Source organism: Rhagoletis pomonella, unplaced genomic scaffold, assembly GCF_013731165.1.
Source record: "Rhagoletis pomonella isolate Grant_MI unplaced genomic scaffold, Rhpom_1.0 Rhpom_scaffold_00001, whole genome shotgun sequence".
Classification (NCBI taxonomy): domain Eukaryota; kingdom Metazoa; phylum Arthropoda; class Insecta; order Diptera; family Tephritidae; genus Rhagoletis; species Rhagoletis pomonella.
Window position 1 is genome coordinate 85,461,342 of NW_023458555.1, and position 11,043 is coordinate 85,472,384.

The 11,043-nt window shown below is 38.3% G+C and overlaps 1 protein-coding gene across 2 annotated transcripts; it reads right to left on the bottom strand.

The window, feature by feature from the left end:
- Positions 1-9,934: 9,934 nt before the first annotated feature.
- On the bottom strand, positions 9,935-10,342 carry LOC118752405 (zinc finger protein 80-like). Of its 2 annotated transcripts, none has more exons than XM_036487300.1 (2): positions 10,146-10,342; positions 9,935-10,088 (listed from the first exon to the last, which is right to left on the bottom strand). In XM_036487300.1, exons 1-2 carry the CDS (start codon positions 10,304-10,306, stop codon positions 9,962-9,964), a joined length of 288 nt encoding a protein of 95 aa, XP_036343193.1. In that variant the 5' UTR covers positions 10,307-10,342; the 3' UTR covers positions 9,935-9,961. The 2 variants fall into 2 exon arrangements, with proteins under 2 accessions (XP_036343193.1, XP_036343200.1); XM_036487307.1 differs by having other exon boundaries at positions 9,945-10,088; positions 10,158-10,321.
- Positions 10,343-11,043: the final 701 nt, after the last annotated feature.

Sequence of the window (11,043 nt, forward strand, 5' to 3'; positions counted from 1 at the left end):
AAACCTTTTAAATAAGCTAAGAACAAGCGATTTTAGCTTTATGCGTAATGCGGGAGTAGAAAATAAGACTATAGCCCTGAACGATATTCTTACTGAAGTAATGCAAGCACTGACATATGTGAAAAACACAAAAATACAACTGAGAAATAAGTGGTATGACCGCGAGCTTGTAGCTCTCCATAAAAGAAAACTTGAGCTATATAATATTGCCACAGAAACAGGATACTGGGATGAATATAATGTAATAAAGAAACTATACAAAAGTACTATTACGTATAAGAAGAAGATGTATATGGAAGGCAGAGTTCACAGCAATAACGGAAACATGAAGCGGATGTGGAAGTGTCTGAAAGACCTCGCAGAGCTTACAGATAACAAAAAACATATCACTAAGATAGTAATTAATGGCGCATGCCTTGATAATGAGTATCATATAGCTAATGCCCTAAACAATTTTTTTGTTCAGAGCATAGTCGAAATTAATGATAGTATCGAAGAAATGCCTACTACATCCGGACTAAACGTTGACCGCTCGATCGCAATAGAACCGTTTCTTTTCACTGACATTGTGTTGGATGACATAATGAATATCACAAAAGCATTTAAAAACAAATATGGCGGAGAAAAGCTTTTATCTGAGGGTGTTTTTAAGGATTCCATGACGTACATTGGTAACTTTTACAAAGACATAATAAATGAGTCCCTAAATAATGGCATTGTCCCAAACTGTTGGAAAGTTTCAACAATAGTACCTGTGGAAAAAGTAAAAAATACAGTCAAACCTGAGGAGCTACGGCCAATCAATACGTTACCCGCAGATGAGAAAATTGTGGAAATAGTGGTGAAAAATCAATTGGTGGCATACCTAGAAAAGCACAAAGTTATCATACCTGAACAGTCTGGATTCAGGAAGAGCCATTCTTGTGAAACAGCACTAAACATGGTTATTGCAGAATGGAAAGAAGATATATCAGATAAAAAAGTTGTGGTGCCTGTCTTCTTAGACTTGAAGCGGGCCTTTGAAACAGTTGATAGACGGGAATTGTTGAATGTCCTGTTCAGAACTGGTGTCAGAGGAACGACTTTGGAATGGTTCCGAAGTTATCTGAGTGACAGAAAGCAAAGGACGGTAATTGGAAAAACAGTTTCATCGGTTGTGGATGTAGATATTGGGTTGCCACAAGGTTCAGTACTAGCACCGATACTATTTACATTGTACATAAATGATATTAAAAAATGCTTAAAATATTGCAATATACGTCTATTTGCGGATGATGCACTGCTTATCATTAGTGAGAAATATGCCCACAGTGCAATGCAGAAAGCACAAGAAGATCTTGACTCTCTATACAACTGGTTGTGCCTTAAAAAATTGAAGTTAAATGTAGATAAGACTAAGTTCATGGTATTTTGCAAAAACCAGAACATCATACGTAATAACGATTTAAACAATATAACCCTGAAGATAAAAAACAATATAATTCAAAGAGTAAATACAATGAAGTACTTAGGAGTTTTAATTGATGAAGACTTGAATTTTGGAGAACATATAAATTATCTTGAAAGAAAAATTGCGCAGAAAATAGGATTCATGTACAGAACATGCAAACATATTAGTCAACATCATAAAATACTTGTGTATCGTTCAATTATTGAACCGCACTTTATATATTGTCCTACAATTCTGTTGATAGCGAGTGATACGCAAATTAAAAGACTACAAATACAACAAAACAAGGCAATGCGATTTATATTAAAATGTCCCCCAAGAACATCTAAAACTATAATGCTGAATCGGTTAAACTGGCTGAGTATAAAACAGTCAATAAGCTACTTCACTTTGAAATTTATACATCATGTAAGATTAGGAATGCTACCGAGTTACCTGAGCAATAAAATACTATATAATCACGAGATACATAATTATGGAACTAGATCCTGCAATAATATAAGACTGCCTTTAGTAAGAACAGAGTTTGCAAAGAATACTTTGGAATACACAGGGTACAAAATGTACAATGAACTACCTACTGCGATAAAAGATTGTGAAAATATTAATAAGTTTAAAATAAAACTATTTATATATTGTAAAACACTGAATATTTAATGAAACAAATGTTAACTTAACATCAACTAGGTCTTAAAGACCGTAATAAATAAATACTATACTATACTAATAAAACTATATGAACAGACCCAAAACATCGAGATTGAGCCTCGTCTAACTTCAAATAACACCAACTGGCTTAAATATAAAAAGTACATCAGTAGTCACCTTAAATTAAACGCTGCACTTAACTGCGAGGGAGATATAGATTCCCTTGTTGAACATTTTAAAGAAACCTGCCGCTGGCCTGGCAACACCACATCAAGTCCAAGTACCACCTACGCATACATCAGTTCCAAATACCGAAATAGAAAAACTTGTGGCAGAAAAGCGGCGCCTAAGAAGACAGTGGCAGAGCCATCGCTCACCAACCTCACAGCTACTATATAAAGCTGCCAGTAGAAAACTGAAACAAGCACTCAAACGTGCAGAGGATCGAATTCTACTGAAAGATACTCTCTATGGAAATCGCTAAAATACTTCAAACCACCAGTGGCTACGGAAATGCCAATTAGGAACCAAAGTGGTACCTGGGCTGGTAGTGAGCAGGAGAGAGCCGATCGTTTTTCACACCATTTAAATAATGTGTTTCAGCCAAACTGTCCAACGAACAACTTCAGGCTGCCACGGCTAACCAAAAATACAAATGAGCTATACACACCCAGCAAGACGAACTCTTTAGAAGTAAAAGCTATAGTAAAGCAGCTTAATCCAAAGAAATCGCCGGGTGCTGATTTTATAACTCTGAAAATGCTAATAGAGCTACCGAATGTTGCACTAGCAATTCTTTCTGACCTTTTCAACGCTATCCTCAAATTCGGTTACTTTCCGAAATCATGGAAAAGGTCGAAGATAATCATGATAGCCAAACCTGGCAAAGACGCAACACAGCCGTCCTCATACAGACCAATAACCTTACTGCCCTGTCTTTCCAAAGTATTCGAAAAAGTACTCCTATCAAAGATATCTCCCGTTCTCCATGAACGCACTCCAATTTGGCTTCCGAGAAAAACTAGGTACAATTGAACAAGTTAATCGAATTACAAATGAAATCAGAAAAGCATTTGAGCTCAGAGAGTAATGCTCTGCAATTTTTCTCGATGTGGCACAAGCATTCGACAAAGTGTGGCACGACGGTCTTATATATAACATTAAAAAAATTGTTGCCGCCGGAATTCCACAAAATATTTGAATCATATATAACTAACAGAAAATTTGCTGTAAAAGTAGTACTTGGGCATATGCTGTATATCATCTACACTTCAGATATTCCAACTAGCAAGGATATACTCACATCCACCTTCGCTGATGATACCGCCTTAGTAAGTCGTAATAAATGTCCCAACAGAGCTTCAAGAGTACTAGAGGAACATTTACTACGCATAGAAGAATGGCTGACAAACTGGCGCATAAAAGCCAACGAACAGAAGTGTAAACATACAACGTTTTCACTCAGACCGCAAGTATGCCCCCAAATCAAATTAAATAATGTCCATATTCTACAAGCCAATGAGGTGGCATATCTAGGAACACACTTGGATAGGAGACTAACTTGGCGCAAGCACATATCAACCAAGATTACGCAAATGAAGCTAAAGTAATCTAGCGTGAACTGGCTTTTAAACAGTAATCAAAACTGAAACTAGATTATAAAGTACTTGTATATAATACAGTCATTAAGCCTACATGGATGTATGGTATTCAACTGTGGGGTAGACCTGTGCAACCAACATTGACAGGATCCAAAGATTCCAATCTAAAACGCTAAGGGCCTTAACGGGAGCACCGTGGTATGTCCGCAATGAAAATATACATAGGGACCTTGGTATATCGATGGTTAAATCTGTAATCGACAGGAGCAGAGCAAAATATAAAATAAAACTGCGTAACCACCCAAATCCATTGGCAAGTGGTCTGTGCAACACAACAACTATAACACGCCTGCGAAGAAGAAATCTACCAGCCTTTCGTTGAGCGACGTTAAACCAACAGGGCTCAACCCCAGAGTTTGAGCTATATTATTGTAAATTAGACTTATATTACATTTACATTGGACCAAAATGCGTGATTTGAAATCAGTCATTTGAAGGTGTTTACACTGCTTGATCCGCATTTGCTTTGACTTCTCATCAAATGAAAAGGGAAGACAAAAACAAAATGTATGTAAGCAAACACTACATTTATTATATTGTTAACGCTTTTTGGACACAAAAAGGCAATTATTCTTTGATTAAACTAAAAATGTGTAAAGCTCTTGTATAAATTAACAATTTTTACACAGAAATTTCAAAGATTTATTTATTTCGTTGTGTTTGTTTTGTGTTTGAAAAATTCCAAATGTCAAAGACAAACCAAAGCTTTTGTGGAACTTTTGTTTCTGAGTGCGTTCAATATAATAGTACGGCAATTGGAACGCATTTGTTTCGTGATTTTGTGTAAATGCGTCGAAATGCGTCATTCTGGAAATGTGAATTTGTATGGAGAAATGCGTGATTTGGCCTCGCATTTGAGGTTTCTCGCCCAAATGACGCATTTGGGCTCAATGTAAATGTAATATTAAGATTTTGAAACTTTTTGTTAGGCTCAATAGATGTAAAATAAGACCTTGTAACCTATGCTTAGAAGGCTGATCCCGCGGTAGTTGGCGCGAATGGCGGGGTCGCCTTTCTTGTGGATTGGGCAGAGCACACTTAAATTCCAGTCGTCGGGCATGTGTTCATCGGACCATATTCTGCATACGAGCTGATGCATGCACCTCATCAGCTCCTCGCCGCCGTACTTGAATAGCTCGGCTGGCAGGCCGTCAGCTCCAGCAGCTTTGTTGTTTTTCAGCCGCGTAATCGCTATTCGTACCTCGTCATAGTCAGGCGGTGGGACAGCTACTCCATCATCATCGACTGGGGACTCGGGTTCATCTTCTTCACTACTTTCAGCGCTGCTACCATTCAGTAGGTTATAAAAGTGTTCCCTCCACAATTTAAGTATATTCTGGACATCGGTCACTAGGTTGCCATTGTTGTTCTTATAGGAGTTCGCCCCGGTCTTGAAACCATCCGTAAGTCGCCTAACTCTCTGGTAGAATTTTCGGGCGTTCTTCCTGTCGGCCAGCATCTCAAGCTCTTCGCACTCACGTATTTCGGCCTCTCTCTTCTTATTGCGGCAAATACGTCTAGCTTCCTTCTTCAGTTCCCTATAACGGTCCCACATGGCTCGCGTTGCGCCCGATCGCAGCGTGGCCCTGTAGGCGGCATCTTTTTTCTCTGCGGCTTCTTGACATTCCTCATCGTACCAGTTGTTCTTTCGGGCTCGCTGAAATCCAACTACTTCTTCGGCGGCGGTACTTAATGATCGGGAAATGTGGTTCCACTGCTCGCGTATGTCGGATTGTTGAAGAGTGCTCTCAGAGAGCAGGCGTGTGAGTCGAGTGGCGAATAAATTGGCCGTCTGTTGTGATTGCAGCTTTTCGACGTTAAGCTTTCCTTGCATTGTTGGGCGCACATTTTTTGCTGCACAGAGGCGGGTGCGTATCTTGGCTACAACAAGATAGTGGTCCGAGTCGATGTTTGGCCCTCGGAGTGTACGTACGTCCAAAACGCTTGAAGCATGCCTTCCGTCTATCACAACATGATCGATTTGGTTTCTCGTTTTTCGATCTGGAGACAGCCATGTAGCTTGGTGGATGTTCTTATGCTGGAACCTAGTACTACATATAACCATATTTCGAGCCCCGGCGAAGTCGATCAGCCTCAGTCCGTTATCGGACGTTTCGTCGTGGAGGCTGAATTTTCCGACAGTGGCGCCAAAGTTCCCTTCCTTGCCCACCTTAGCATTAAAATCGCCAAGCACGATTTTGACATCGTGTCGGGGGCAGCGCTCATATGTACGTTCCAAGCGCTCATAGAAGAGATCCTTGGACGCCTCATCCTTCTCTTCCGTCGGGGCATGGGCGCAGATGAGCGAGATGTTGAAGAATCTAGCTTTGATGCGGATTGTGGCTAGACGTTCGTCCACCGGGGTGAACGCCAGTACTCGGCGACGGAGTCTCTCTCCTACCACGAATCCAACGCCGAATTTGCGCTCCTTTACGTGGCAACTGTAGGACGTCGCAAGGCTTCACGCTTACTTTTCCTTGCCCCGTCCATCGCATTTCTTGGATGGCGGTGATGTCAGCCTTTGTCTTCCCGAGGACATCAACCTGCCGGGCAGAGGCACCTTCCCCATTAAGGGTCCGGATATTCCAGGTGCATACCCTTAAATCATAGTCCTTTATACGTTTGCCGTGGTCGTCATCAGAAAAAGGGGGTCTCATCCGAGGCTGTTTTTTTCTTTTCATTGGGCGGGGTTTTAACGTGGCGGGACCCAAACCCAGCGCACGCGAAGTTTTACGCCTTCTCACTTTAGCTCGCTCCCAAACGGGTGTTTGGTTGCTACCCAGAGGATACGTGGATATAAATATCCGGACGTTGTGAGCTGCGATTTGAACCGTACGCACAAGAATCGCTTCTGGCCACTCCCAGGTGAATGGCAGTCAAAAGTTTTCCACTTCTGCGCACGGAACCATCCTCCAAAAGTAAGGCGCTTTTCATATAACGGTAAATTTCACAAATGCTTGAAACTTCATTATTTCGAAATTTAAGGAAGCTAATTTACTTAAAATTGATACTAAAAACAATCCCTTGAAAAGAAGTAACATTGTTTGGAGTTTTGGAAAATGGGCGTGATATCGCCACATATGACTATATAAGTTTAACTTATTATGTCTAACTGAACGTTCTATCGAAAATGTTTAAAATAGGGGTAAAAGCACTCCGGCTTACAATGTAGTGGTAGTTTTCGTAAAGATGGAAAACATATATTTATTACTTGCGCCGGGTATTTAATGTTCGGCTCCGCCCGAACTTAGACTTTCTTACTTGTTTTGTTTTTTGTGTTTACTGTGTGTTTCGATAGCATTGAATATAGCAGCCGCTTCTTTAGTGAAGATTGAGGAGATGCTATTCATCAACTGAAGGTACGACCCTGGGAGTTAGCAATGGCGTATGCTGAGCGATGCTGTGTATAGAATCTCATATTGAAGGCTACAATATCTAGATATTTGCTCGAAGAACAGCTGTTTATAGATTTCGGGTGAAGTTTTATCCTTTATGAGTTTAACAAGCTATGTGGAACGTGATTTTGGATTGAAGAGCCATGGAGGTAAGTTTTTGGCCTGGGGTCGTTGTATGCTATGGTGGCTAGGATTGTTTGGTATTCGGTGAATGGTTGAAGCGAGCTTTGAAGATTTTATTACCTTGGCGACGTACGCGTCAATGAATGAATTTTTCTTGTATAATAATAATAACACTGTGAGACAAATGGTAGGGGTCAGTGATCGGGAAGGGTTCAAACTATATCGGTAAAAAAGAAGTTATACATACGTGTCCCGGCGTTTCGCTGGGTCACGTCTAGGAATCGAGATATATCGATTTGAAGTTAGTAACTATCATATAGGGAAAATTGTCACCTTTGGAGGTCTTTTTTTGATATAACTCGAGAACCACTAGTCCGATTTTGATCAAACAAATTAAAAAAAATTAAAAATTACAATTCCATTAATCTGTTCATATAATGTTTTTCTATATAATCAACAGTTTTGCCGGTAAAAATAAATGTATGAAGAAAAAAATATTTTTTGCCTAAAATATTAAATTTTTTTATTTTTTAAATTCATAAAAAATCCAAAATGAATTATGAATTAAAAATAATAATTTTAATTTTTAGGCAAAAAAGAAAAAAAGTATTTTTTGCCTAAAATATTAAATTTTTTTATTTTTTAAATTCATAAAAAATCCAAAATGAACTATGAATTAAAAAAAAATGTTAATTTTTAGGCAAAAATAATTTTTTTTCTTCATACATTTATTTTTATCGGCAAAACTGTTGAGTATATAGAAAAACGTTATATTAACAGATTAAAGGAATTGTAATTTTTAATTTTTTTTAATTTGTTTGAGCAAAATCGGACTAGTGGTTCTCGAGTTATGTCAAAAAAAAAGACCACCAAAGGTGACAATTTCCCCTATATGATAGTTACTAACTTCAAATCGATATATCTCGATTCCTAGATGTGACCCAGCGAAACGCCGGGCCACGTATAACTTGTTCTTGACCGATATAACATTTCCCGTTGGTTTCATCCCATCCCGATTTTGACTGTCGCATAGTGTAATAATAATAATAATAGATTTGCGCTTACACATATGTTAGTGTTTGGCCGAGCTTCTCCGATTTGTGGCGTGCGCCTTGATGTTGTCACACAAAGCGGAGGGACCTACAATTTTACGCCGACTCCGAACGGCGATTGTATTTTTATGAGAAGCTGTTCTTCTTGGCAGGTGCTGCGCCGACAATGATTGATGATGTGTTTCTTGTTTCTAACGAAGGTAACCCTGATTCGGTTAGTAGGTTAGCAATAGGTGTTGTGGGAAAGGTGTAAGGGCTTTTACTTATTCCTTGGTGGTATGGTGGTCTCTAAAGTGTTTAGGGTAGACTTTAGAGAGTTACCGTACAGAATTAATACGTAGTCTACTTTGCTTCGTATGAGTGTCTTTGTGAGATAAGTGGGGGTGGTAGGGTGGGCGTAACTTTTGCCCGATAGGTAGCGAATCAAATTTGTTTTAGTGTTGGTTATTTTTTTCATGTATGAAATGTGTTCGTTCCACTTAAAGTTTTTTTTGTAAAAATCACGCCCAATATTTCAAGCTTGGCAACGTAGTTACCTTGCGTGTTTCCAACAGCGATCAGCAAAGACTGCCTATTTTGATATTCCCCGCCACTGAGCATATTTTGGTTATAAGTACGTCTAAAGCTGAAATTACTCAAGAACGTAACCTACCGGTACGTAAACTCGAGTCAGCTGACACAATCTGTCTTACCAGAGCGCCATGTAAATGAAAACTCAGCACCGCAGAATTTTTCTGTAGTTGTAGCCGCAGCAGAAATCTCCGGAATTTAGATTTTTCCATGTCAGCTGATTTCTTCCTTCTATAGATAGTTGCCACTTCGTCAGTTTTGCAGATAGTAAAAAAGTTATAGAGTTCCTCTTCAAAATACGTTTGAAATATTTGAAATTTACTATCGAATCAAGTTTTTTTGTTGAAAAATAAGTAGTTTATATTTAGCTAGCATCTGTTATAGCACGAAAAATTGTAGTTGAAAAGGTAAGTATAGGGTTCAATCGATACCACTAAGGTATCTCTCTAATGAGTTCTTGTACTCAAAAGACTGAAATTATCGATACCTACTCAGTATCGGCAAAGTATCGAGTACTTACTTGAATTATTTTCATCTTCTCTTTCGAGAGATACTTCCCTTTTTTGTTGTAAAAGGTCGTATGATTACGTCTTATCATGGTTTAAAACATTGTATGTCAAAATCAAATAAAAAGCTAATCAAGTTGCAGGTATAGAAAACGTATATATTTAAGTTATTTAGTAAGAATACAAAATAATTATTAATTAATATTTGTGGTACATTACCAAAGAACAGTATTGGTTATAATTTTTTTAGTAGTAGTTCAGTAGTAGTAGTAGTTCGATTTCGAGCTGTCACAACGTACAACACCTTTCCAAGGCGAATTCATATAAGGTGGTATCGATTCAACAAATACAACAATTATCTGTATTTTGTTTTTGCTTTTAGCTGGTGATTGTCAAATTTCAGCTATTCTTCTCCGAATGAAAGAGGGCGACAGAAAATGCAAACACTCTCACGTTTTCACTCACTCACTAGCAAAATATAAAATTTTGACAATCAAACGCTACACACAGCTGATTAAACAACACCACCTTATATAAATTCGCCGTGCACCTTTCTTTATTGCATCTCCAAAACTTCGACTATTCGTCCTCTATATTCTTTTGTTATGTTTATTCTTACAACGAGTTTCTGCACCTCCTTGTCTTCTTCAATTTTGTGCACACCTCTTATATGACGCTTAATCCTGAAAAATTATATACATACACATATACATATATGTACATGTAGGCCATAATCATACTTTATTACTAACTTGTAAGCATCTGGAAACTGCTTTTCACAAACGCCACATTTATAAGGTAATCCAGTGTGTTGCACGCGATGATTATAGTATTGATCATATTTGGAGAATTTAGAACCACAAATCACGCACTTGTAACTGAAATATCCATGGTACCGCATGTGCCTATTTAAAATACGTTTGTGGATGAAAGATTTTCCACAAAGATAGAAATTAGTCCACAAGTTAAAAGGAACGGAAATACTTACGGCAGGCTTATGTTGCTTATGTTTTTTTAATGAGCTTCTCTTCATTATTTTCGGGTGGGGTTTAGTACCGCTCACAACTATTTCGGGCTATTCCGTCCAAATGGGTGGTCCGATCCAAAAAAAATTTCACACACTTGTAGTCAAGGGTCCACGCAATATTTTAACACTCACTTTTGTAAATTTTGGTTACTAATTTATTTACAAATTGGGTTTGAAATATGCCCTTTTTTTGTAAAATTCGGAAATTAGCGTACATTTATCACTCCTATTCTGCTTAAATTAGCCACTTCACCAATATATTTTTGTATTCCCCTTCACTTTACACTTTACTTGATTTGTTATAACTTGCTTTATGACTTTAATATTAACCAATTCATCACAATTCATTAAATAAAAACACCTTCAAAATCACGCGTCTGACTTTGGTTGCATATGCAAATTAAATGGCGGAGTTCAGCTGTCAAACTCCAGAATATGCAAAAGAATGAGAGACAAAAGAAGATAGGATTTAACCCAGTAAGCATTAAAAATATACAAAGGTGTTCTCTGCAAAAGGTGTTCAGCTCCTTTTCTTCGCAAAACAGAAAGGAGAATTCTACTGCGTGAGGGTTATAATCCCTAAGTGCGGCCGAAGGCCGCCTACGCAGAAA